This window comes from Bubalus bubalis, chromosome 11, assembly GCF_019923935.1.
Source record: "Bubalus bubalis isolate 160015118507 breed Murrah chromosome 11, NDDB_SH_1, whole genome shotgun sequence".
NCBI lineage: Eukaryota > Metazoa > Chordata > Mammalia > Artiodactyla > Bovidae > Bubalus > Bubalus bubalis.
Window position 1 is genome coordinate 90,767,434 of NC_059167.1, and position 27,601 is coordinate 90,795,034.

General features: G+C 46.8%; 1 protein-coding gene across 1 annotated transcript; it reads left to right on the forward strand.

Annotated features, from left to right (window-relative positions):
• Positions 1–8: 8 nt before the first annotated feature.
• On the forward strand, positions 9–27,601 carry UBAP1L (ubiquitin associated protein 1 like). Its single transcript, XM_025296330.3, has 6 exons — positions 9–2,661; positions 7,870–8,140; positions 14,095–14,766; positions 17,550–17,756; positions 24,673–24,774; positions 25,920–27,601. Exons 2-6 carry the CDS (start codon positions 8,021–8,023, stop codon positions 26,052–26,054), a joined length of 1,236 nt encoding a protein of 411 aa, XP_025152115.3. The 5' UTR covers positions 9–2,661; positions 7,870–8,020; the 3' UTR covers positions 26,055–27,601.

A 27,601-nucleotide genomic window follows, 5' to 3' on the forward strand; every position in this document is an offset into this window, starting at 1 on the left:
ATTTGCTCCAGGAAAGCAAACCTCAAGCACTAGACTTTGTATGTGGAATCCAGCTCTGGATAAGCAGGAAAGGACACCTCAGCTTTGGAAGTGATTTCATGTAATTGGAAGCACTTGGGTACAAGATACTAACTAACATATTGGTCCCTTTTTTGTTTCATTCGCACTGTTGAGTTTCTATATTATGCATTACAGAGTTAACAGATAGGGTGTGAGTGCCACCACTCCTCCAAAGTGTGTCTAAGCCCATAAACCTCAGAATCTGACATGGTCAGGCTCCCATAACCCCACAGGCCTGTGTGCCCTTTTGTTATAAATCTCCACCATTTTCTGGTGAGCTGCAGGACAAGTAGAAATAAAAGATGAATTGTACAATATATATTTGGTTCCAGAGAGCCTTGCTTTGAAGATACCTGCATTGATGAGCTTAGGGAGTGTGGAGCAGGGACTCAGGAAAACTCAGGCAGTGGAACCCAGGGAAAAGAAGACACAGTCTCAGGTGGAAAAAACAATTCCCTCTTTCCTGTCATTCGGCTTCTGCGAAGTTTTAATAAAGTGAGCATTATTTTTGTTATTTGCTTGGTTTTTTGTTTTGTTAAGTTTTTCCTAGTTTATTGCCCTGTGTCGTCGTGGCGGCAGCCACTGGTAGGTCATGAGTTCAGAAAGAAGACTTACAGTAGTGTCTTTCACGAACTGTACTTCTGACAATATGGACAGTGTCTCTGTAATCTTATCCCAGGTCTTCTTTTCTTTCTTTTTTTTTCAATTGTGGAAAATTTAAAACATTGAAAGGTAGAATGGTATAATTTTTTTCATCATCTGGCTTCAAATAATGGTCAACTCCTGGCCAATCTTGTTTTATCTGTACCCCTACCAATCACACTGGATTATTTTGAAGCAAATCTCAGGTGCCATATTACTTCATAAGTGTTTCAGTATATAGCTCTAAGACATTAAAAAAATTTAACCATAGTGCTATTATTGCACCTAAAGAAATGAATAACTCCTTAGTATCATCAAATATCCAGTCAGTGTTCAAATGATCTCAGAAATGTGTGTTTTACATTTTGTTCCAAATCAAGATCTGGATGCAATCTATGCGTTGTTGTTAGCTGATGTGTCTCTTAAGTTTCTCACAACCCGTAGGTCTTCTTCCTATGTACTGTTGCACTTTCACTCTTTCGCTCCCTTGCAACTTATTACTTGAGGAAATCAGATCATCTTTTTTTCTAAAGAGTTCCCAGTCTGGATTTAGCTAACTGCATCATTGTGATTACATATTGCTCTGTTCCTGTATTTCTTATAATTTAATGATTAGAACTGTACCATAGCCATCTATGGCTGTTGGGCACTTGAAATTGAACTGAAACTGAGTTTGACTTGAGATGTACAGTTACACATGTGGCTCGTATGTTTCTCTTGGACCACGCTAGAGGCTTGATCACATTAAGATCAGGATCTTCTGGCGCAAGTATATCATAGACCTGGTACTAAATACAGGAGGACTAATCGGTTGTCTCCTTTTGTGATTCTAGCAGCCATTGTTATTCAAGACTCTCGTATTTGGATTTGCAAAAGACTTGACAGTTTAATTGTGCCCTTCTTTCTTTACTTCAGCTGGGATATTAAAAGGAGAAGCATCACCTCATCAACTATTTGATTACACAGGACCAGAATTTGTATAGGAAAGGCAAAAAATAAACACATGATTTTATTTACTAGTATTCAAAATAATGAGTTGCATCCTCTAAAAGTTACTAGTAAATTTTGTTTTTAAGTGTCATTATGAATTCGGATCTAAATGGGTTTTTCTTTCAACCCATTGTTATTATTTCTTATTGATTGCTTCATGTTTGGCCAGTGGGAGCCTCTTTAACTCCGATCCTGAGTTCCCACTCAATCCCAGTATCCTGTTCCAAGTTTACCTTATAGGTGTAGCCTATACTGGGCTTCCCAGGTGGTGATAGTGGTAAAGAAGCTGCTTGCCAATGAAAGAGACATAAGAGATGTGGGTTTGATCACTTGATTGGGAAGATCTGGAGGAGGAATGGCAACCCACTCCAGTATTCTTGCCTGGAGAATCCCGTGGACAGAGGAGCCTGGTGGGCTACAGTCCAGTCCATAGTGTTGCAAAGAGCCGGACACAACAAGCAACTTGCCACACAGCACAACTTAGCATGCAGCATATAGCCTATATTCTCTATGTATTCAACATATATAAATGAAAATAGAGAATTAAAATCCTTCAAAGACTAACCAGAAATGTGTTAATTCATCATGTCCTATATACAAGAAATTTATCTTGACAAATTAACAGGAGACACTAGATGTGTGAGAAACTCTTTTTTTTTTTCTTTTTTTTTTGAGAAACTCTTAATAAGAGCATTTAAGAAATTAGATAAGTACAGGGAAGATTGAAAAATAAAAGAGATTAGTTGTATGTTAAATACTAAGCGTGTTCAGTGGGAGTGTCTGAGTTTATGACGTCAAAGAATTTGCTTTAGCCAACCAATTTAATCACTCTAAAGCCATTCATGCTCCTATGTCCACGTGATTTTTGTGCAAGGATTATTGAGAAGCTTAGCTGGGATTATACCATCTGTTGTAGCAATTTACTTCTATAAATTTTGTCCTCAGAGAAGCTATCTTGGGAATTACAAGGTAAGTGCAAAGTATGTCTTATTCCATTCAAATAAGAATAATATATAGAAAGAGTGTGAATGCTGTGAAGTATTAGCTGTGACATAATTTACAGAGTAGAGATTACATGAAGCATTTCCAACTAAATTAAAAAAAAAATTACTTATAACCAGCTATTCCCACATAATTAACTGGTTACTTTTGGGTGTACGCATTAGTAGTTTCTGATTTGCCACACCTGACTATCCATGAAGAATTTGTTTCCAATGAAGGTTCCATTTTCCTTTTGGAATAAGCTGGGTTTTTCTTAGTCTCTGAAGCAAAGATTGAAGTCTTGGAGACAACTGGACTTAGAATGGATAACTATGAAGAGCAGCAGACACTTTTCAACTTCATTAACTTATTCTTGTCAGAAGCTGGTTACCAGGATTTGAATGGTGTTCTTGGGGAATTATTATTTACCATTTTCCAGGTACAGTGTTAAATGCTGGAGACATAAAAAGGGGGCAAACAGATAGGATTCCTGCCTTCCTGCAGTTAGTCTAGAGTAGTCAGTTGTAATTGTGATATGCACTACAAAGAAACAGTATTAAGTCACAAATTTATATTTTTCATTGTTCAAATTTTTTTAAGTGCCTGTTGAGGCTCAGATAATTTGCTAAGTACAGGGGCTGTAATGGTGAGCAAAATACCAAATACTCCCGAACGAGTACAGGCTTTAAAGGAGATAGATAATCATCCAACAATCAAAAAGTGGACCGAGTGCTGTGAAGGAGAGCTATGGTTCCCCCCTCTTTTTTTTCCCCCCCAAACCGAGTGTTCTGTAATGCTTTTAGGTGAAATAATACAAAATATCTATGTGTCACATAGTAAGTATAAGAATTATCATTCAGTTTATGTATGTATTTACTAGGTTACAAAGTCAAATGTATTTCATTCTATGGGTCACAGTAGGAAAAAAACCTTGAAAGCCACTGTACTAGTGGGACCAATTCAAGTTTGGGGGTTAGGGAAAGCTTTTTTGGGGACATGATGTTCCAGTAGAGCTCTGAAGAATTAACTAGTGGGAAGAGACAAAGAGGAACACTGCAGGTATCTGGAATAGTGTATGTAAGGACTCTTTGTGGGGCTGAGAGGGCAATGCAGTTGAAGGTGGGCATGGTGAGAATAAAACGGCAAGTGAGGGAGTAGGGGCCAGACACCGCAGGGCATTGGAATTCCTTGTCAGGAGTCTGATTTTATTCTGAGAGTAGGGGGGAACCATTGGAGGCTTTTAAACATCAGAATGGCTTGAAATGATCAATTTCATCCCAGTGTATGTAACAGAATGATAAGGCATGAGAAGATACATGGACACCAGTTGTCCAAGTGAGGGAGGAAGGGGGCTCGGATTCCAACGGCAGCAGTGGAGGTAGCATGAAATGGCTAGATTCCAGAGATTTAGGAGAGAAAATCCGGTGGGAATTTGAGATGGGTGGCGGTGAAGGGGAAGAAAGTGTTGGGGATGAGTCCCAAGCTTTTGTGTGTATCTTAGACATTCCTTGAGATAAGGAATCCTGGAGGAAGAGGAGCAGTTTGGGGGAGGGAACTGTCAGAGTTTATCTTGGGTATGTTGAGTTTGAGGCACCCTTGAGACATTATGGAGGAAAGGCCTTGTAGGCAGTTGCATTTATAAGTTTGATCTTGCTGCTGCTGCTAAGTCGCTTCAGTCGTGTCCGACTCTGTGCGACCCCATAGACGGCAGCCCACCAGGCTCCCCCATCCCTGGGATTCTCCAGGCAAGAACACTGGAGTGGGTTGCCATTTCCTCCTCCAATGCATGAAAGTGAAAAGTGAAAGTGAAGTCGCTCAGTCGTGTCCGACTCTTAGCGACCCCATGGACTGCAGCCTACCAGGCTCCTCCGTCCATGGGATTTTCCAGGCAAGAGTACTGGAGTGGGGTGCCATTGCCTTTTCCAAAGTTTGATCTTAGAAGGGCCTAATTGGAGAATTTCATGTGTGAGTACTGGCACATAGATTATTGAAACTGTGGGCAAGGATGAAGTCATTTTGAGAGTATAGTGGAGACCTATACTACTAGTATCATTGCTGGGGCTCCATGTAGATCAATTACTACCATCCCTATCACCCAGCCCCTAGCCCCAGGCTCAGAAACAGCCACGTGGGCACAGACCGATGAACTGATGTTAGAAAGGTCCTGGGTTATGCAGTTTGTCGGAGCATTCATAGACTGGCTTTCCTATTATCCCCCTTTCCCCACCCTCACCCCACCTCTTCAGATCTCTTCAGGGCTTTCTCCACTGCTTACTGAATGGTGTTGGCACTCAGTTCAAGTTCAGCACCCTCCCCATCTCCACCTCTGCACCCCTTCAGTCTTACTGCAGACTGCTTCTCAACACAAACCATATACTTGACTCAAGCAGCTTGTCTCACTCTGCCCTGCCCCTGCTCCCTGGCTTAAGCTATTTTCTCCCTGGAGTTATGTTCTCTCTCTACCTCACCTTCTCCCTGCTCCGCAGGCTTTTCTCCCACCCTCCAGGGTCCAGATCAAGTCCTATCTTCCTGAAGTTTCCCCAACCCCCATAAGGACTGGAATACTCCCCTTCCTCTGAAGAATGTCATCACTTAATGATCTGTGCCTCTTATTTTGTATTTAGCAGAGTGACTGTCATTTTAGAATATGGTCTAACTAGATCATGTCTTACACTATAGTCCTGGCTGCTCTTAAAATGTGCTTCCAGAATCCTCAAACTCTTAAAGAACTTCAGAAGCAGGTATAGTGCTGAGAATATCATTAGGATACAGATGTTGGAGTGGAGGAAAGGAAGCAGGAGAGGGGCTCTATATTTGCTCATTGGATGCGCAGTTCACACTTGTGTCTAAATCAACTGTGGCCCTTCCCCATAGCTAAAAATTCTAATGATGGCCAAAAATGTAAACAACAAATCTGAGACTGCCAAAGCTTCCTCACTCTCATGTGTTCCCTACAACTCCTTATATCTCAAAGGTCCCCTGTAGGAAGGGTTGATTGGGTAGGTTACTTAGTGATCACACTGGAAGCTGTCTGATCCTATAGTTGAAGATTCACTCCCAATATGCTGGGAGACTGTTTCCCAACGTGGGGTGGAGAAGCCTTCGAGCCTTCTGTACAGTAAGACAATGACAAGAGAGGGCAGACAGCAGAAATGAGGGAATTAAAGGATTTGCCCATCTGGCCTCCTTTGACCTCTATGCCCTCAGATTATCCACTCTTCCTCTTCACGGGATGTTCTCCTATGTGTGTGGGGATGACCCCAGCGACCCGGCACAGCAGGACTTCGAAACCATCCTGATAGGGATGATGTATTGAGCCAGAGGTACTCCCTGGTAAACCCTGATTGTAAAATTCCTGTGGTCAAGAGTCTAGATTTAAGTGTATATTACAGGCAGTCATGAAATTGAATTCTGTATGAATGAATTTTGCTTTTTTTAAATGCAATTGCATTTAATGTGGTCCAAAATATGTAAAAAAGCAAATCCCTGGCTGTTGTATTAATAAACTGATACTGCACTTGGTTAACTGATCTTAACCAAACGGTTCAGTGGCTATGTGTGAATTTTTAATTTTTAGATTTCAGCTTAGCAGATATTGTTGACTAATATTAATTGACTTTCTCATCAACAGTGCCTGAGAGTTCCAGATGTACCACAACATCATCAACACTTGATATTGTCAGGCTTTTTAAAATTTTAGCCCTTCCTCTGTGTGTGTGTAGTGATATCTCATTGTTTCATTTTGGAGTTCCCTGAGGGCTAATGAGGTTAAACAACATCATGTTTATTGGCTATTTTTATGTCCTCTTTTGTGATGTACCTGTTAAAAATCTTGCCCACTTTGGGATCTTTTTCTTATTGATTTGTAGAAACTTTTTGCATATTTTGGATATGAGTCCTTTGTCAGATATGTGTACTACAAATATCTTCTTCCTCTATGTGATTTGCTTTTTCACTGTCTTAACAGAATGCTGTGATGAGCGGAAGTTCTTAACTTTAACGTAACCCAATTGATCAGTATTTCCTTTGTGGTTAGTCTTTTTTGTAACATTTTACAAAATGTTTGCCTTTTCTAAGGTCATAAATATATTCTCCTGTTTTATCTTCAAGTTTTTTTCTTAACCTTTCACATGTAGGTTTACAGCCTACCTGAAACTGATTTTTGTTTATGAGGTAGAGGTCAAGATTGTTTTTTGGAGAATATCCAGTTGATCCAGAACCATTTCTTAAAAAGACCTTCATTTTCCTACTGCTCTGCAGGGCCAGTTTTGTCATAAATCACGGATCTGTATATGTGTGGATCTGCTTCTAAACTATCTTTTCTATTCTGTTGGTCTCTTTGTAAACTCTCAATATCACACTGTATTAATTGCTTTACAACATAACATACTCTTCCTCTGGATTTTCTACATATAAATATGTCATCTTGAAATAGTTTTCTATTTCTAGAAGTAGTTTTCTTTCTTTCCAATCCTAATACTTTTTTTCCCCCTCTCTTTTTGCACAGCCTAGTACCTCCAAGGCAGTGTTGAACAGAAGAGATGAAGGGGACATCTTTATTTCATTTCCAATATTGGGGAAATCTTTTACTATTTCACCATTAAGTGGGATGTTTGTTTTAGATGTTTTAGAGACATTCTTTGTTAGGTTAATGAAATTCCCTTCTATTCTTAAGTTGCCAAATAGAGTTTGTTTATTGTTTCTTAAAATCATGAATGGATATTGATTTTATCAAGTGCTTTTTCTGCATCATGATTACACACTTTAAAATTTTTATTCTATTGATATTTATCTTTATTTCCACTGAATGAGAGGTCTCTCATTCCTGAAATTAAACTCAACCTGGAAGTGTTGTATTTTTTCTATCCATAATTATTTTGGGTAAGATTATTGCATTTATGTTCATGAAATATCTGCCTCTCCTTTTCTTGTCAGGTTTGGTTTTAAGGTGATGCTGAAATCAAAACAAGTTAGGACATATTCCTTTTTTTCCCTTCTTTTTCGGAAGAGTTTGTGTAATTTGATAGCTCTTTCTTCACCATTGGGGTGAATACTCTTGATGAAACCCTTTAGAATTAGTGTTATAGACCACATTTTGGGAAACAGTGGTCTAGAGAGCAAGACTTAAACATGAAAATATCAGTTGCTGTCAGTTTGAAGGCTCTTGATTTTATTCATTTTTCCTCCCTTATGCAGCTCAAGTCACTTCACCGTTCCCTTCCTGGCTGTGTGGGGCTCTGCCAAGTCACCACACAGGAGAGCAGTGAGCCATCTGAGGCCTGGGCCTGGTCCTCAGGGACTTGCTCTTTCCAGCCCTGCTCAGCCATCTCCACACTCCTCTGACAGAATGAATGCCCTGGATGATGTCCCCTTCAAGGTGCCCAAGGGCTTTGTGATAGACACAGAGCCCCTCCCTGGGCCAGATCTCAGTATTCCAGACTGCAGGGAACTTCTGCTGGGTTCTATGGTAAGTGCCTCTCTCTGTTTGTCTTCTCATCCTTTGGTCTGTGGGTCTGATGCTGAGCCTGATGAGGCCCCTTGTTCCTTGATTTTAAATGGCAGCCACTCCTGTTCTCATATATTCTAGGAAGTGTGAAAATAACCCAAGAGGAAAAGATATTCCATGAAGAAGTCTAGAGACTTGAACATGGGGCTATTTAGTGCATCTTACGTTTAGAATAACCAGAAAGAATAACATGCCTGTATGGAGTTACTGAGAGTCCTTGCAAGGATACTCCAATTCCAATTCCTCTCTTCTCTATCAGCCTACTGCCAAGTCTAAAATTCCACTGTTAGAATCCCTCCACTGGGCTAAGATGCTATCTTGAGATTACAATGCAGACAGTTACACAGGACACATCAGAATGGATTACTATTCCACAGACCCAAAGTACACCTATCCATGGGGCACCTATGAAGCACCCCTTGCCCCATGGCTCACACACTGGGGTATGCCCTCAGTGTATACGGTGAGATCACATACCCTCAGGATAAACATGATTATTTAACTTCCAAGTGAGTCAAATTTATTTGAAGATTTAGGAGGAAACCTATTGCATTTGTATTATAACACAGATATATAATGAGGTAGAAGGCAAAATCCACATGAATTTTAACAAATGAAAGAGAAGGATTGCAAACAGCTGTGGAGCTGGTGGTGGATCTCTCGGGACTGAGTCCTTGGGATCTTGTGTGTTCATTCAGCACTGTCTGTGGGCCACTTGGTAGGAAAATTTGAGGATCTAGTTCAGCTCTCACTCACTTTTCACATGAGGAGCCTGAGGCTCACAGAAGGGAAGTGATCTGTCCAAAGATAGTGGCAATGATGGGACTAATTCCCAGGTCCTGGGCTTCCCTGGGGTTAAGAATCTGCCTTGCAATGCAAGGGAAATGGTTGGATCCCTGGTCCAGGAAGAGCCCATATGCCACGGGGCAACTAAGCCTGCGATCCACAATTACTGAGCGCATGTGCAGCAACTACTGAAGTGTGTGCACCTGAGAGCCTGTGCTCCGCAGCAAAAGAAGCCACCGCAATGAGCAGCCTGCACACCGCAACTAGAGAGTAGCCCCACTTGCTGCCACTAGAGAAACCCTGCTCATAGCAACGAAGACCCAGCACGGCCAAAAATAAATAAATGTATTAATTTTAAAAATTACGTAAAAAATAAAACCTAGATCTTGATTGCAGATCATTTCATGATAGCTCAGAGAAGGATTGGAAAGTGAGAGACATCAGACACATAATGTTCAAGGGCAAAAAAATACAGGGTTATGGGAAGTTAGGTGCAGAGAAACCAGTCTAGGAAGGAGAGGCCTGGAGAGGGTCAGGTAGAGAGGCTTGAGTAGCTTGGAGGCATAGAAGCAGGAGACTTCATCTGCAGCCCCTGGAGTTGCACTTAAGTTCCTCAGGACCCAGAAGTGAAATAAGCTTCGTAAAGCTCTGAGTACAGTGTTCAGCGGCCTCCTCTTGGTGCGGCAGGAGCTCTTGCTTTCCCCAGAGAACCTGTGCTGTGGGCCCTCACTCTGGCAGTAGGGCCTGTATTGCTGGAAAAGGAAGTTGCTTTACTAAGCTCCAGTGGAGGTAGACAGACTAGCATAACTATTCCCTCTCTGCTAAGCTGGGAGGAGGCTATTCTGAAAGTTACTCCTCCTAGAAGCAGGAATAGGTACCCTTCTGCTGAGTCTACATCTTGTGTCCCAGCCCACGTGTTGGCCCTGGCCCTGCCTCCTGTTCTCAGGGTGGGCACTCCACACCCACTCATCTCCCTTGAGCCTATTTCCCGTCCTGAGTCTCCATTTCTTTTACTGCTGTGGCCAGCTATCAAATAGAGAAGCATGGGACTCCACGTATGATTTATAGCCTCTCCTGGTCAGTCTTCCAAGTTTACTGGGCTTTATTCCCAGTGTTTGGAACTTGAAACACATTTTCCCATAGCAACAATGTTATAGATAGTGGTTAGATTACCCAATGAATCTGTAGCAGCCTGAAAAAGAAAAAAAAATACCTTCCATTCATAGAGCACCTGCTATGGACCAGGGCCAGGCCACGTGCGCTTCATAGGTTCACTCTTCTCTCTCATTCTTATGACCCTTGTAGCAGGTGGGTGTTCCCTCTCCAGGGCACAGGAAACCAAAGTTCCACCCACGTGACCAACAGGGCCTTGTGGCTGTGAGTGGCACAGCCAGGATTCCAACATGAGCGTCAGTCCCTAAAGCCCACGTCCACCTCCTGCACCTACTGCTTTCCTGCGGAGCCTCGGCAAGTCTGTGTTTTGTTGTTTCATCATAGTTTTCCTTTAATTAGAGTTGATTTCCTTTTCGTCCATTAAATTTTTAAGAAAGAATACATATATATATATATATATATATATATATATATATATATATATATGTATAGATCGAGGGTCAACAAACATTTTCTGTAAAGGGCCAGATAGTAAAAAGTAGCAATCACTCCACACTATTATTGTAGGGAGAAAGGGCCGTAGACATTACATAAAGGAGTGAGTGAGTACGGCTGTGTTCCAATAACACTTTTTTTAAAAAAACAAGGTTCGAGGTCAGTTTGACTCCCAGGCATTTTGCCTGTCTTAAGAGAGTAAAAAGCCTTCCATTGACACTTCCTTATCTGTCCTGTCCCCACCTGCCCTGGTAACTTCTGTTACTTGTATTTTAAAATGTATTCTTCTATAGATTCTTATATGTGTACATACAAGCAAATACAGCTATTTCCTCCTTTTTCACACCCAAGGTAGCATTTTCTATACATTATTCTTCTGGATTTTTTTCACTTAACATATTTGAAGACTTTCCATATCAATACACAGAATGCTTCTTCAGTTTGTTTTTCACTGCATGGTATTGTGTTATATGGATATACTGTACTTTACTGAATGAATCCCCTCTTGATGGACACTTAGGTTCTTCCCAGTCTTTTGCCATTACAAGCAATGCCGCAGGGAAAGACTATATGAATTAAATCATATTGCCAAATTGCTCTCCATAAGGGTTATACTGTTTAACATCCAACCAGCACCCTACAAGGGCTTCCCGGGTGGCACTGCAAGTGGTTAAGAACCCACCTACCAATGCAGGAGACATAAGAGATGCAGGTTCGACCCCTGGGTCGGGAAGATCCCCTGGAGATCTTGCATGGCAACCTACTCCAGTGTTCTTGCCTGGAGGATCCCATCGACAGAGGAGCCTGGTGGGCTGTGGCCCAGAGGGTCAGAAAGAGTTAGACACAACTGAAGTGACTTCAGCATGCACAGCACTCTACAAATGGGCTTATACCTTAGCTGCAATCCTCAACAAAGGAGTCATCAGATGTTGCATCTTTGCTGAGGGATAGGCAAATGGTATCTCAGTATAGTTTTATTTTCCTTTCTCTTATTGTGAGTGAGATTGAGCAGCTTTTCATGTGTTTAAGAGCCATCTGTAGTTCCTTTTCTGTGGACTGTTCATATCTTTTTGTTTGTTTCCCTGTTGGGCTGTCGGTTGTTCTTACCTATTTCTAGGCACTCCTGTCTGTGCTATCAGTCCTGTTTTCCCGCTAGTTTGTTATTTGCCTTTGACCTTGCTTGTGGGGTGTATTTGCCATGCAGATTTTCACTTGTGCATGTGTGTACTTTCACAGCTTCTCAGTTTCAATTCAGAGTGAGCAATGTTTTCCCTACTTGAGATTATAAAGGATTTCTCTCCTCTTTTCTGCTAGTACTTTTATAGTTTCATTTCAAATAACTGAATCTTTGATCCTTTTGGAATTTCCCCTTGTGTAGGATGCAAGAATGGATCCAATTTTATTTTCTTTCCACTAACATCATTTATTGACCAGTCCCTCTTTTTTCCCATTGCTTGAGATGCCACCTTATTATCTACTAAAGTCCCACAGATAACGTCCATTCCTGGACCTTCTGTTCTTTACCTTTAGGCTCTCTGTGCAGTACCTTAGCTTCAATTATTGAGGTTTTATAATATATATTAGCAGCTGGTAGAGCCAGTCCCCTTTATTTCTCTTTTTGTCCCCAGAGGTTTTTAGGCTATTCTTTTTTTTTGGTGTGCATTGGCGGGGAGGTGGGGGTGGTGCTGTACTGGGTCTTCGTTGCTGTACAGGTTTTCCTCTAGTTGCCGTGGCAGCTTCTCATTGCAGCGGCTTCTCTTGTTGCAGAGCACAGGCTCTAGGGTGTGCAAGCTTCAGTACTTGCGGCCTGTGGGCTCGGTAGTTGTGGTGCACACGCTTCGTTGTTCCATGGCACGTGGGATCTTCCTGGACCAGGAATCGAACCTGTGTCTGCTGCACTGGCAGGTGGATTCTTTACCACTGAGTCACCACGGAAGCCCTTGGCTATTATTTGTTTATTTTTCATATGAACTTTAGAATCATCTTGCTTAGGTTCCACAAATTGCAAGTGCTTGTATTTTTATTGGGTTTTTGGATCCTTTTATCCCCTAAGTTCCACTGTCTGTTTCATTATCTCTCAGTCTCTTTCCCTCCATGACGGTCTCCTCAGCTCTGAAGTGGTCTTTTTACCTTCTCTGTCCTTCCCAACCCACACATTTTGCTTCAGTCTCTTTTTCTAATCATTTATTCTGTACACTCTTACAAATATCCGCTTGGAGCCAGAAGTGCCCTGGGCCTCAAGAACAGAGAGAAATAAGATACACTCCCTGACCTCAGTCAGGGAACCACACTTAGAACAGCTAAGTTCTGTTCCTCTCCCCAACTTAGGGTCATGTCAGGAGTGGGGTGAGGGGAGAGGCAGTGAGGCAGTTCCTGTCTGCCTTTCTGCCTCCCACATCCGCCCCGCCCCCCACTCCCCCAGGCTTACCTGGCCATCACAGAGCACTGAAGTTGCCTTTTAAGAATATTTATATTTTTTAATGGAGTTTTATATTTCCAGTTCTTAATTTTAATAGTAGTTAATGGGAATATTTTATTTTTGCTTCACATAAACTCTTAATTTAAATTATTTATGTGGGCTCCACATTTAGTTTTTTAGGTGGCTTGATCAGTCAGATGGACAGGAATCCCAGCTCATCTACTCACCACTGATCTGACCTCGAGCAAACTAAATTTCCTGAGCCTCCTTTTGATAATCTGGAATTGGGAATAACATTAGGACCAACTACATAGAGTTCAGGGGAAAAAAAAAAAGAAGAAGAAGATTTTTACATTTCCTGGGCCCCCAAGAGCTGGAAGGCAGCACATGGGATGGGGGCAAGTACTACTCCATGCAGAGGTTTGTGTGTCTGGGGCACCCTCCAAGGCCAGCTGCTCAGTGACAAATGGTGCTGAGCTCAAGTGAAAGCTTCTTGGTGAAGGAAAAGTTTTGTTGAAATTAAAAAAAAATTTTTTTTGGCTGCACTGGGTCTTTGTTGGGTGTGTGGGCTCTCTGTCTGCTGCATGCATGGGCTCTCTAGTGGTGCAGGCTCTGCAGCCTGCGGGCTCAGTAGTTGTGGGTGACCTGGCTTCTCGAGTTGTGGTGAAGAGGCTGAGTTGCCCCCACTGGCATGTGGGATCCTACTTCTCCCACCAGGGATCTAACCCTCATCCCCTGCATTGGAAGGCAGATTCTCAATCTCGACCGCCAGAGAAGTCCCCTGGAGAAATTGTTTAGGGCACTGTTATTCAATTATATGCTGAGTGGCAAAGGGACTTAGACTTTCATTCTGTTAACCTGTTCCTCACGTTGTCCTGTCTACAGAGTCTGCTATTAAATTGTTATTGACAGCCATCCACTCCAATGCTAGCTAAAACCGAGGGTGAGGGTGGCCTGCGATGAAGGCCTGGGGCTTAGAATCAGAAGCTGTCTAGGCCTGGAGAGTCTGTGGCTGAATAGGTTCCCCGGGGGCCAGGAGGTAGGGGTGTGCCCTCAGACCCTGGTTTGCCTGGCAGAGCCTCCCCTGGCCTTGTCTCCGCAGCACGACTTCAGCCTGGAGAGGAGGACACTCTTCTGGGTGGAGGCTGTCATCCGGGGACCCTGCCCAGTCCAATGCGATGCTCCGGGGGCAGCTTCCGCCCCTCCGGCCTGGCTCTTGCTGGCCAGCCCCGAGCAAGGGCTGGAACCTGTGCCTGCCGCAGTTGAAGATCCGGGGGCCGGATCCCAGGAGCAGCCTGAGGAGGAGGAGGAGGAGGAGGAAGAGGAGGACCAGAATGAGGAAGCAGCCTCGTCTGCCGCGGAGGAAGAGCCGGAGCCCTGCAGGCCCCAGCCCAGCTCCGCGGCGAGCCCCCGCCTGGGCCAACAGCGGTGCTCGCTGGACGTGCTGCGCGGCGTGAGGTCGGAGCTGGCTGGGGCCAGCCGGCGGCTCTCCGAGGGCAGGCTCGCCTCCCACCCCCGCAGCCTCCTTCACCGCCTCCGCCACCGAGCTCTGAGCCTCTGCCCTGGCCCCGCGCCGCCCCTGGGCCCGGCGCCTCCACCCCGCAGTGCTCCCACGCAGAACCCGCCTTCCCCTGTCTCCGAGGCCTCTCTCCCCAGCACCCGCACGCCACCCTTGGGCCCCAAGCCATCGCCCTCCAGCACCCTCAAGCTGCCCCCGCGGCCTTCCACGGCCGGCGCCATGCCCCCGCTGCGGAGCCACAAGCCCACAGTTGCGGTAAGGAACCTGTCCCCTTGGCCAAGGCCACAGCTTAGCAGCGAGGCCCCCACATCTGGGTCCCCTGCCTGGTTGGACACTCCTCCCTACCAGCTCTCACCTGGCCCTGTACCATGCTGTCCTTCCTGCAGCCCTGTGCCTAGAGTATTCCCTGCTTCGAGGTCCCCTTCCTTGTTTCTCGCTGTGTCTCCTTCTTTGCTTCTATTAGGGCACCTGTTAGGATAATTGTAATTACCCAGTATGCGTCTCTTCCAATGGAATATGACTTCTCTTAGGGCAGTGATTGGATTGCATTTGTTTCCAGAGCACCCAGAGCACACTTGGCCCACAGGGGGAGCTCAGTGAATGTCTGTTGAATCAATGAATGTGGCTCAGATCTAGGGCTTCCCACTGTTCAAGGATTGGGTGAGTTCAATCAAGGAATATTCACAGCGCAGTTACTTCTTGCAAGAGACTGGATTGGAAGAGACAAAGTCAAAAGCGTGCGATGAGGAGATTGGCAAGGAAGAGTGAGACACGGCAGCACTGCCGGGTTGGGAGGGATCAGGTCCTGAGGGGGAGGTGAAGGCTGCTGCAGGCTGGGGCGGCTTCAGGACAAAGGATGTGCACCAAGAACTGGGAGCAGATGTGAACGCACAGTGAAACCAGCAAAGCTTAAGCTTCCGGCTTAGCTCCTCCCAAAGCTTTGAGCAAGTGTGCTCAGTTGCTCAGTCGAGTCTTTCTTTGGGACCCCCCTGGACTGTAGCCCGGGGCCTCCCAGGTGGCGCTAGTGGTAAAGAACACGCCTGAGATGTAAGAGACATGGGTTCTATCCCTGGTTCCGGACGGTCCCCTGGAGGAGGGCATAGCAACTTGTTCCAGTATTCTTGCCTGGAGAATCCCATGGACAGAGGAGCCTGGCGGGCTACAGTTCATAGGGTCGCAAAGAGTTGGACACCACTTAGCATGCATGCGTGCACGGACTGTAGCCTGCCAATCTCCTCTGTCCGTGGGTTTAATCCCAACAGGAATATTGGAGTGGGTTGCCATTTCCTCCTCCAGGGGCTCTTCCTGACCCAAGGATCAAACCTGAGTCTCCTGCGGCTCCTCAATTGGCAGGAGCATTCTTCACCACTGAGCCTGGAAGCCCTTCCAAGGATTTGTGCACAGTTTTACGCATATGTTTATGCTCCTGTGTCTTTTTCCTTTTAAGTAGTCTACATTGTTTAAGTGTCAGACTCCATACAATCTAGGTCTGGAACAGATGTGTTAGGTTAGATTAGTAGCAGGAGGTGACATTTAGACACAGCTTTCTACCCCTGAGCAACTCCACAGTCAGGCCAGGAGATGCAACAGAATAAGGCCAAGGTGAAAGTAAGTCCAAAAGACAGACTCAAAGTCTGGCTTTCCCACTCAATGCTGTGGGAGCTTAGGCAAGTCACTGAACTGCTCTGAGCCATCTCTTCTCAACCTGTAAAACAACCCTGCACACAGTTATTTACAGCAAACAGAGAAGAGGTTATATAAACAGTACAGGCCACACTCACATCACGGGCTAGATGCTGATGCTAGGAGGCTCTTCCCTGATCCCAATTAAATTTAACTCTAGCAACAACCCTGTAGCGGGGTGGGGGAGAGATGGGGGCAGATGGGACGCATATTCTGTAGAGGAGGAAACTGAGGCAGAGAGCACCTAAGAATCTTTTTCAAGGTCACAAGCATAGACTCAAATCCTAAGACTTGCATGGTTTTCACTCTAGGAGTAAAGAGTAGATCCTAAGGTGAGGCCATGGCAGGGAAACCTCTGAGAAGATAAGGACGTGTAGGGAATTCACATGTCACAGGCACTCTGCTCCTGGAGCCAGGACAGCACCTAGGCTTTCCTGCTGGAGGAGGGGACAGGGTTAGCAGTTGGATGCTTCTTCATGGGGAACAGGCTAGGGATGATGCCAGCCAAACCTATTGAAATGCCTTCAAGCCACTCTCCTTAGTCCAGGGTCTCTGTGGGTTTCCCCAGTACCACAGCTGTACCCAGTTCCTATCCTGCTCCTTGCCTAGCCAAGCCCCAGTCCAGCCAGACTCAAGAAGGAAGTTCTGGCTAGGAAGCTCAGTCCTGCTCCCGCGCTCCCTAAGCTATGGGGTCGAGAACCCTGCGTTGATTCTGAGTAGGGTACAGGTCCCAAAAGTGTGTTGTTTGCCAGGTCATTTGCCAGCTTCTCTGAACCTTGACTTCAGTAGCTATAAAATAGAATGAGCCTATCGTATTTCTCTTGCAGGCTTGTTCTAAGCAATAAATATTATCATCTACTGGCAGTTTCTGTATGCTGAACCCTTTGCTAGTCACTTTTCTCACCTCATCTTATTTAAGCCTTGTAACAACCCTGTGAGCTATCTGGTATGATTGCATCCATTTTACACATGAATAATCTGGCTTCCCTGGTGGCTTAGTGGTAAAGAATCCACCTGCAATGCAGGAGACTCAGGTTCAATCCCTGGGTTGGGAAGATCCCTTAGAGAAGTAAATGGCAACCCGCTCCAGTACTCTTGCCTGGGAAATTGCATGGACAGAGGAGCCTAGTCGGCTACAGTCTATGGGGTCGCAAAGAGTTGGACACGACCGAGCAACTAAACAACAAACTGAGTAAATAGTAGAAAGCTGGGATTTGAACCCAGGTCTGCAGGGCTCCAAGATCCTCACAATACTAACCCCTGTGCTCTGTAGCGAAGGCACCTTTAAAAATGTCTTGCCCAGCCAGGTGTCACCTCCAGTGGTAACTGTCACTTGCAGCTTGTCTTTGTTTCAGTCCCTCAGCCCATACACCTGCCTGCCACCTCCTGGACGGGTGCCCCAGCCTTGTGCTGCCCACAGATCGCACCCTGATTCTGCTGACTTGCTGTCTGCCCTGAGCCAGGAGGAGCAAGACCTCATCGGGCCGGTGGTTGCCCTGGGGTACCCTCTGCACAGGGCCATCGTGGCTCTGCAGAAGACGGGGCGGCAGAGCCTGAGCCAGGTGAGTGGGGGACCCAGAGCTGGGGGGCTGTGGAACTGGAGTCGGGTCAGCGGCCACATTGTTTTTATCTTCAACTTGAAGTTATTTTGTGTTTTTCTTCGGAGGCAGAATTTCAGCTTTGATTTAATTATTGGGGGTTGTGATTAAGTTTCTTGATCCTAAGGCTACCATCTCCATGAGAGTTTAGTAAGACCCTCCATGCCTACTTGGGGAGTCTCAATATTCTACTCCTGTCCAAATCTCTGCCCCGAAAGTAGGACTGAAGCTTTGGGCAGTCACAAATCTTTCCAGAGCTGCCCAATAGCACTTTCTGCAACAGGAGAGATGTTTTATTCCTGTGTTGTCGAATATAGTAAACACTAGCTATATGTGGTTACTTGAATGTGGCTAGTATGACTGAAAATTGTTATTAATGATAATGAAATGAAATTAAAAATTAAATAGCCACATACAGCTACCATATTGGATGGCACAGCTCTGACCACTTCCCTCAACAGTTAATCCACACCCATATCCATCGCTCTCTCTTTCCATCTACCCATCCATGAATCTAGTCCTAAGTATTTGCTGGATGCTTCCTTGGTGTTTGGATGCAGCTAGGAGCTATGGGGAAACCAGTGTTGTGGGTTGGGTTTCCAGGAAGCAGACTCCACTGGGGTTTGGCATATGGAGATTTATTAAGGAGACCCTTGGGAACAACTTCTAGGGAAGGGAAAGGACAGAAGCAGGGATGAGTAGAGGGAGAGGTTGAACTTTATAGACCCAGTGACAGCCAACCCCATAGCTCTGAAGCATATATGGCCCTTTGGAGTTGTCCTAATTGGGGATGAGATGGTCAGGCCTTCATACCTCTGCCTCAATGAGTCACCAGAGGTAGAAAGAGGGTGACTTGAGAGAAGTGATCTCTGCAGCTAAGGCAGCCCCTGAAGGGACAGATAGCTGATGGTTTCTACCACCGCTACCACCATCTGCAATAAGACCTTCAAGGAAGGTGTATCTGGAAGGGGTATCTCAGAGTCTACCACACCAGGTTCCATTTTTAAGGACTCCACTCCTATTGGAAGAAGAGTGGACACCAGTAATAACAAGGGTAGGTAGCACCCCAAGCTGCTTTAATATTTGGGAGCAAGTCTTGACGCCCCCCATTCAAGCTAAGAATATGAGAACACCTGCAGGAGAGTGAGAACCCTGAATTGCCAAAAGAGAGGTGTGGTGAGAAGATGCCTGGGAGCAGAAGGAACAGGAATGATTTGGTGGTGTTTCAGTTATCTATTGCCATGTGACAGTCACCCCAACAGTGGCGTAATACTGCAACCATGTGTTCGCTCATGAGTCTCTGGGTTGGCAGTGTGGGTGGAGTCAGCAAGGAAGTTCTTTTGCAGGTCTCACCTCCGGTCTCTCGTGTGGCTACAGTTTGGTGACCCAGCTACAGCTGAATAGTCTAGGATGACCTTGATCACAATCCAGTGGTTGGTGAAACTTGTCAACTGGACCACAGGTCTCCAGCAAGCTAGCCCACTTGTTCCCAAAAGTACAGGAGTGGAAGATGCAAAGTCTCTTGAGGTTGAAATTATAGTCACTTCTGCCTTATACTGTTGGCCAAAGCATGTCATAGACCAGATCAGATTAAAAGGGTAGAAAAATAGACTCTACCTCTTGATGGGAAAAGCTGCAAAGAGTATATGACTGTTCTTAATCTACCATGGGGAGGTTTCAGTAATTGAGAAGGCTTCATGAAGGTATAAAGCCTTGAGCGGGACTTTAAGGATGGATAAGACCTAAATTTGAAGAAAAGAGAAGGATGATCTTCCAGGCAGGAGGAACAGTATCAGCTGAGAGGTATAGGCAGGAAGGACTTGGGAGGCCCTGATCCAACAGTCTCACTGAATATATGATGTGGGCTGGTGGGAGATAGGACAGGAACGGGAATAGAGGGAAGATTAAGGGTGCCTTGAAGGCTGGCCTGAGAGTTTTCTCAAAGACCCCACAGCAGAAGGGAGGCATGAAAGGACTATGAGCAGGAGCAAGAGGTGGGCATTGAATATTATCATCTGAACCCCTTCCCCCAGCTGAATGTTGCATCCCATTTTGCATTTTTTCTACGCACCAGGGTTATTTGTGGTGGGAAAGCTGAGCCACGGGTATTGAATGGCACATATTTCTTTCTACTGTCTCTGTCCCACCATCATCAGAGGACTCGGAGACCCTCTCCCTAGTCACTGATGGTGGCCGTATGTTGAGTCCCTGAGGTCTGGAGCTGCCTGCTCCTGGGTGAGGGAGTGACGGAGGGAGAGTGGCTCAAACAGGAGCCAGATCAGGATGTGCTGCTGCAGGTTGAGGAGGTGGGAAGGCACTGGGTCCTCTTTCCCACCCACTCCTGCTCCCGCTCTACTCGGTTCATCAGTCCTAGAGGGAAGCTTTCAACGTGGTGAGCCCCACATATGGTGGCTAACATGATGGAGGAGATGGCAGGGGTGCTGCTAATATTTACCGAGCAACTTTGTGCCAGTCCCTCAATCTGAGAGTATTCATTTAGGTCTTCTAATTTCTGCAAGGTTGCTTTTACTGTTCCCACTTTGCAGATGAGGAAACTGAGGTCAGGGAGGTTCACATAATTAGTCAGTGGTGGCAGCAGAGTGGATGCCAGGCTGGTGTGGTTCTGAATTTTGTTACACTGTGCTTTTCTCTCATTTTCTGTGTGAAAATCTTCCAGGGCAGCACCGTAGGTTGATCTGAGATTTAAGAGTAGATTTAAAGTTGCCTCCACTTTCAGCTGCTGCTGAAAAGCCAGGACCTTGGCCAAGAAGCAGTCCAGAAGCACTGTGAGGGGCCAGGCCCATGGTGGGGACTCTGACATGCCTCCCCAACCCCTCCAGACCCTGTGACAAGGCTGAGGTCTCAGGTCATCACTGTGGGGATCTGAAGATTAGCTGGGGGCAGCGCAGGGCATTGGCCTCCGTTTGGGTTGGCTGGAAGAATCTCACTGCATCAGGAACGCTGTGTTTCTAGACACAGACTGACCACCTTCCTGGTGGGCCTTCTCCCAGTGAGCATTCAGGGGCCAGGCTCTAAGGTGTGGGCCCGAGGGCCATTGGATGACTTTATCTTGATCTCCCCGACCACATTAGTGTTCCTCTCTGTTCTATAAAGTTTCACCATTAACTGAACATCTCTTTTGGGTTCACAGCCATTCTCCCCACGAAAGACAAATACTACAGTAAATCGTCTTTAGTCAGAGATGAACAGCGGATGGTCTAGGAGGGTGGGCATCAGGTGATGGAGACAGGGCACTTGGAAAAACCAGGGAGAGAGGAAGAAATACAAACCCTAAGCTTTGTCCTGGCAAATAGATGGGGAAACAGTGGAAACAATGTCAGACTTTATATTTTTGGGCTCCGAAATCACTGCAGATGGTGACTGCAGCCATGAAATTAAAAGATGCTTACTCTTTGGAAGGAAAGTTATGACCAACCTAGATAGCATATTCAAAAGCAGAGACATTACTTTGCCAACAGAGGTCTGTCTAGTCAAGGCTATGGTTTTTCCAGTGGTCATGTATGGATGTGAGAGTTGGACTGTGAAGAAGGCTGAGTGCTGAAGAATTGATGCTTTTGAACTGTGGTGTTGGAGAAGACTCTTGAGAGTCCCTTGGACTGCAAGGAGATCCAACCAGTCCATTCTGAAGGAGATCAACCCTGGGATTTCTTTGGAGGGAATGATGCTGAAGCTGAAACTCCAGTGCTTTGGCCACCTCATGCGAAGAGTTGACTCATTGGAAAAGACTCTGATGCTGGGGGGGATTGGGGGCAAGAGGAGAAGGGGACGACAGAGGATGAGATGGCTGGATGGCGTCACTGGCTTGATGGATGTGAGTCTGAGTGAACTCCGGGAGTTGGTGATAGACAGGGAGGCCTGGCGTGCTGTGATTCATGGGGTCGCAAAGAGACGGACACGACTGAGGTACTGAACTGAACTGAACTGAAGCTTTGTCCATTACTCCTTCCTTCCTGCCCCAGGATCAACGTGCCCACTGACTGCCTGCAGGACAGGCATGGGTGGCACTTTTGAGGGTCCATTGGCCAGACCCAGGCTTACCCTTAGATTCTAGACACATCATGGCCCCTCTCTGAGCCTCATTTTCCCCATTCACAGAATGGAGGAGAATATGTTTATGACCAGTGACTGCTGGGGGTCCCATCCTGGGGTCTGAAGGTGACATCCTCATCCACCTGGAGCCTGAGCTAGGCCTAGTTACTGACCAAGCAGCAGAATCCTTACAAATGCAGATTCTCGGAATCTACTCTGCAGGATCAGTAGATCTGGAGTGGGCCCAGGGGCCTATCACCTATCATTTTAAAAGATCTGCAGATGGTTCTGATACACAGTCTGGCTTGGGTCTACTGGGTTTGACTGAGTCAGAGACCCTTAATCTTGGCTGCACACAAGAATCACCTGGAGAGCTGTAAAAATCCCAGTGCCGGGCTTCCCCCTACCAGTCATGTCAGGGCCTCTGGACGTTACCATCATCAGCAGGGTGTGGGCAGTGATACTGAGACACCAGTGTTTTGTGGCTATTGTTTTGTTAACTTTTTATTTTGTATTGGAGTATAGCTGATTATCAATGTTATGACAGTTTCAGGTGGATAGCAAAGGGACTCAGTCATACATACACATGTATCCATTCTCCCACCTAATCCCCGCCCATCCAGGCTGCCACCTAACATTGAGCAGAATTCCATGTGCTATACAGTAGGTTTTTGTTGGTTATCTGTTTTAAATATATCAGTATGACCATCCCCAAACTCCCTAACTATTCCTTCCTGCATGCTTCTGCCCCTCTAGTAATCGTAAGTTCATACTCTAAGACTGTGAGTCTGTTTTGTGAGTAAGTTCATTTGTTATCATCTTTTTTTAGATTTCACATATAAGGGATGTCGTAGGATGTTTTACCTTCTCTCTCTAACTTACTTCACTGTATGACAATCTCTAGTTCCATCCATGGTGCTGCAAATGGCATTACTTCATTCTTTTTAATGGCTGAGTAATATTCTAGTGTATAGATGTACCACATCTTTTTTATCCATTCCTCTGTCAATGGACATTTAGGTTGCTTTCATGTCTTGGCTACTGTAAACAGTGCTGCAATGAACATCGGAGGGCATGTATCCTTTTGGACCACGTTTTTCTCTGGATATATGCCCAAGAATGGGATTGCAGGGTCATATGGTAGCTCTCTTTTTAGTTTTTTAAGGAATCTCCATACTGTTCTCCATAGTGTCTCTACCAATTTACATTCCCACCAACAATGTAGGAGGGTTACCTTCTCCACACCCTCTCCAGAATTTATTGTTGAGGCACCGCAGTTTTAAAGCTCCCAGGTAGCTACAGTCGGCACTGAGGCTGAGAACTTTTGCTATAGACGAACAGACCTTCGGAAACTCTGTCTACTTGCAAGCCAGCTCAAAGTTCCTCCTCTAGCGGCGGGACCCATGGACAAGGCACTGGCCAAGAAGTCAGGTGATCTGGGCCCTAGTCCTGGGACCCTGGTCCACCCTGCCTGGACCTCAGTTCCCTCAACTATGCCAGGAGAGCTGAGTTGGTTGGTTTTCAGAATGTGCCCAGAGCAAGGTTCCTGGGGTGAGGGCCCCGCTCTGGGCTCCCTCTACCTCTTGCCCCCAGTTCTCTCAGAGTAACAGCAACCTCCCCCTGTTACTGTTGAAGCCCCCTGGTGCTTGGGCAGTTCACAGGCTAGAACAGTCTGAAAGCCAGTAGTCTATGTGGTCTGTTTTCTGCTCCATTCCGAAGGTCTGCAGAAATCCGACTTGCTTCTCCTCCACTCGTACCTGTACTTTAATCGTCTGGAGCCTTCATTTGGCACCAATTCCCTGTAAATCCTGCTTTGATTTGCCTGGCACTCGTGTTTTCCTGTATCTGGTTTATCTCCCCCAAGGAGCTGTGAGCTCCCGGAAGGTAGTTCTTAATTTAGTTTATAAACACAGCTTACATTTATTGAGCTCCTTCTGCCTGCCTGCCGTGCTGGAGGCTGAGACATAGTGGTGTCCTCCTGTGGGACAGAAACTTGGTGGATGAGAAAGCTGAGGAAGATAGTAGGCAGTTACAGAGCTGTTGGTGCAGGAAGCCTTGAGTGCTGTGGGGACACCTGGTGGAGACGGAGGTGGGAGTGGGGGTAGGGAGAGCCTGCCCAGGGCAGAGGAGTGAGGCTGGCCTTGGCCTTGGAGCCGGATGGGCAGGAGTCTGGGGGTGCCGAGGGAAGCAGCCAAGGCTGCTGACAGAGCGAGCAGGTCTTTGAACGTGGGGCTGGAAGGCAGAACTTTATCCTGAGGGCAAAAGCAGCCCCTGGTGAATAAGCAGGGAGTGGCTGGAAGAGGTGCTCGGCCCTGTGGGCGCTTGGCTGTCCCCTCCCCTTCCAGCTTTGGTGCAACATTGCTGTAGGGTGGGGCCCATGGAGTCCTGGATCGCAAAGATATTATGTGTCTGGAGGGGGGGTGGGGGTGCACAGGGTGGGTGGAAAAGGAGGCACCCTCACACAGGTGGGTGCTCACCAGGGAGGGTGAGCAGGCTGGGTGGATGGTGGGTAGACACCTGTGTTTGAGGCCTGGCCTGTTCCCCATTTAGGTTCTGGGAACACCTTGACCCACCCCGGCAGCTCTCTTCCTGGACTCCAGCCCCCAGCTTGGACAGTTGGTGAGGCTTTGCTGTCCACCTGTCCCCAGGGAGGCCTCTGAACCTCTTTGCTGGCTCATGGATCTCTGGGGCCATGCTGTATATGGCTGGTTGCCCAGTCAGCCTGGCCCTGAGCTCAGCCCTCCTGAGGCCCTTGCGTGCCTCCTCCACCGCACCTGCTGTCCTGGGCATTGCTCTAACTGTCCTTCCCTCTGTGGCCCTTCCTGCCCAGTTTCTCAGCTACCTTAGCGCCTGTGACCGGCTGCTGCGACAGGGCTACGAGGAGGGGCTGGTGGATGAGGCCATGGAGATGTTCCAGTTCTCCGAGAGCCAGGTCAGTGGGGCTCCTGCCCGGGCCCCAGTGAAGGGTGGGTGGGGTGCCCGTGCAGGCCTGGCGTGCAGGGGCCAACCAGCACCAGAGACAGTCTGGGGGCCTCAGGAGACAGCCCGCTTGCTGAGCCCTGGGGAGAAGGAGACAGCCTAGGGAGCTGAGACATGGAGAAGGCAAGAGGACCCAAGGGGAAGGGGTGGGGAGGAAACAGGGAGCAGAGCTTTGTGCCAAGTTGCTTCAGTCGTGTCCGACTCTGTGCAACCCCGTGGACTGCAGCCTGCCAGGCTCCTCTGTCCATGGGATTCTCCAGGCAAGAACATTGTAGTGGATTGCCTTGCACTCCTCCAGGGGATCTTCCCAACCCAGGGATTGAACCTGCATCTCTTACATCTCTTGCATTGGCAAGGCGGGTTCTTTACCACTAACACCACCTGGGCAGAGCTTTATGGCTGAATCAACACAGCAAATATTGACTGGCTCCTCTTTGTCGGACACCCAGACAGGATCCAGGCAGGTAGCATGATGATGCTTGAACTCTCTTCAGGGAGTTTGCCACTTACCTGGAAACCCAGAAGGCCTGAGGTTGTGGCCCCAGTTAGGGGGACATCCTGCGTGCCCAGTGAATGTGACCTGTCCAGAGGCAGAGCAGACTTCCCGGAGGCTGTGGGAGGGATGGTGGGGTGGGAGGGAAGCCGAGGGGTTGGGGGAGAGGCAGGGAAGTTTTGAGCAGTGGGGTCAGAGGAGGCAGGCAGAGGCTGTGCTGTGTGAGGGTTTGGGCCCTGGACAGAGACCCTGTGCTGTGCATCCTCTGGGCACCAGTGTGCAGCCTTCTCTTCCTGCCCCAGTGCGGGGCACGAGCACAGGGAGTCAGGAGGGAGTGGGAGAGGGGAAGTAAAGCCAAGACAGAGAGGGCCAGCAGCCAGGCTGGGGCGTCCTTCCTTGGCACAGGAAGTGAGGTTTGAGCCCATGTCACCTCATGTCATTGAGATACAGGAAAACCATAGATGCTGGCCAGGATCAGGCTCACCTGGCCTGTGGGGTCATGGCTTTCTGGGGGTATGTAGAGTGGATACTTGGGAGGGGACTGCCCAGGCCAGAGGCCCAGCCTCCCAGAGCCCCCCATGCCCTCTCTGCCTCCTCTTCCTCAGGCAGGGGAGTTCCTGCGCCTCTCGGAGCAGTTCAGCGACATGGGCTTCCAGCAGGACCGCATCAAGGAAGTGCTACTGGTCCATGGCAACCGCCGCGAGCAAGCCCTGGAGGAGCTGGTGGCCTGTGCCCAGTGACCCCCAGGGCACCCTGGTCTGTGCACCCTGGTCCTGCCCCAGACCTGGCAATCCCTCCTGACTGTATCATGAAGACTATGTGAGAATAGCAAAGCAGTGCATGCTTATTGTAAAAATGCACACGATGCCAAGAGTGGGAGTAAATACTGTAGAGGAGGCAAAACTGTACCTCTGAGAACTTCATAGGGGCTCTTTAACAAAAAGACAGATTAACAAGAGAAAAACCAAAATGTATTAATGCAGGTGGCATGCATCGTGCCCAAGAAACTTCAATGAAAATAACTCAAGATAGCAGTTTAGAACTCTGGCTGGGGAAGATCCCCTGGAGAAGGGGAAGATCCCCTGGAGAAGGGAAAAGCTACCTACTCCAGTATTCTGGCCTGGAGAATTCCATGGACTGTATAGTCCATGGGGTTGCAAAGAGCTGGACACGATTAAGTGACTTTCACTTTATATAGCATTTTCAACAAACAACAATACATTTGTAGAGAAATGACAGGACAAAGGAAAACAGTTTCAGGCTTCCAAGGACAGCAAACTGTAGGGAGGTAAATATATGAAGGGACCGAATGGAGTAAGATTTCTTTGCAGGTTCCCTGGTGCACTGCTGGGCTGACAAGAATCTGCCTCCAGAAAAGAATGTATATCCTGCCTCAAGGCAGAAAAGCGGGGAAGGAAGACAGAACTTTTCTTGCATCTTCTGCTTAATTGCCTTCAGCTCAGTTATGTCAACGGTTTCCCAGATGGCTCAGTGGTAAAGAATCCACCTGACAATGCAGGAGACGCAGGAGACACAGGTTCAACCCCTGGGTTGGAAAGACCCCTGGAAAAGGAAATGGCAACCTGCTCCAGAATTCTTATCTGGAGAATTCCTGTGGACAGAGGAGACTGGTGGGCTACAGTCTGTGGGGCCACAAAGAGTTGGATGCAACTGAGCAGAATTATGTCAAAGAGGCATATTTTGGGATGACATTCCAGTTTCCTTCAATATCAGAGGAAGCAGCTTAAAGAGGTGAAAGTGGTTCCTTGTGAGGACGGCCAGATGGGGTGCATAGGCGATGAACTGCGTGTTTTCATATAACCCTTGTAAAATGATCTGCATTTGATTCTTTAAACTATGGGCATTAGTAACTTTAAGAAAATTAAAACAAATAAATATTGTATAGTTCTTTGGGTCCTGGTTTCTGGTCTTGGTGTGGAAAGGATATCTAACTGTGGGTGAGAGGACCTAATTCTGATTTTGGTTCTGTTGATGACTGGCTCAAGGCCTGTTTGGGCGTAAGTTTCCCCAGGGAAAGTGGAGTGACTGGACCTGACTGCTATCCATAAGAGTACCCTGGGGAGTTTGTTAAAATGTCCAAAGCTCCACTCCTGGATAATCTGATTCAGAAAGTCCATCTTGGCAGCCCGCAGGAATCTGTTTTGTTTTTCTAAGAAGCTCTCTGGAGATTCTTTCATTTTCCTTTCTATTTTTTAAATCGCTGTTTTGGTTCTATTGTTGACCCTCTTCATTCATTTCCCCTTCTCCCATCCCCCACCTCTGGCAA

What these genes read in the sequence shown, in the direction of transcription:
- UBAP1L (XM_025296330.3), top strand. Translation starts at nt 8,021, where the DNA reads ATGAATGCCCTGGATGATGTCCCCTTCAAGGTGCCCAAGGGCTTTGTG. An exon ending in AACTTCTGCTGGGTTCTATG is followed by an intron (nt 8,141 to 14,094) that starts GTAAGTGCCTCT and finishes TTGTCTCCGCAG; the next exon opens with CACGACTTCAGCCTGGAGAG. An exon ending in TCCAGTTCTCCGAGAGCCAG is followed by an intron (nt 24,775 to 25,919) that starts GTCAGTGGGGCT and finishes CCTCTTCCTCAG; the next exon opens with GCAGGGGAGTTCCTGCGCCT.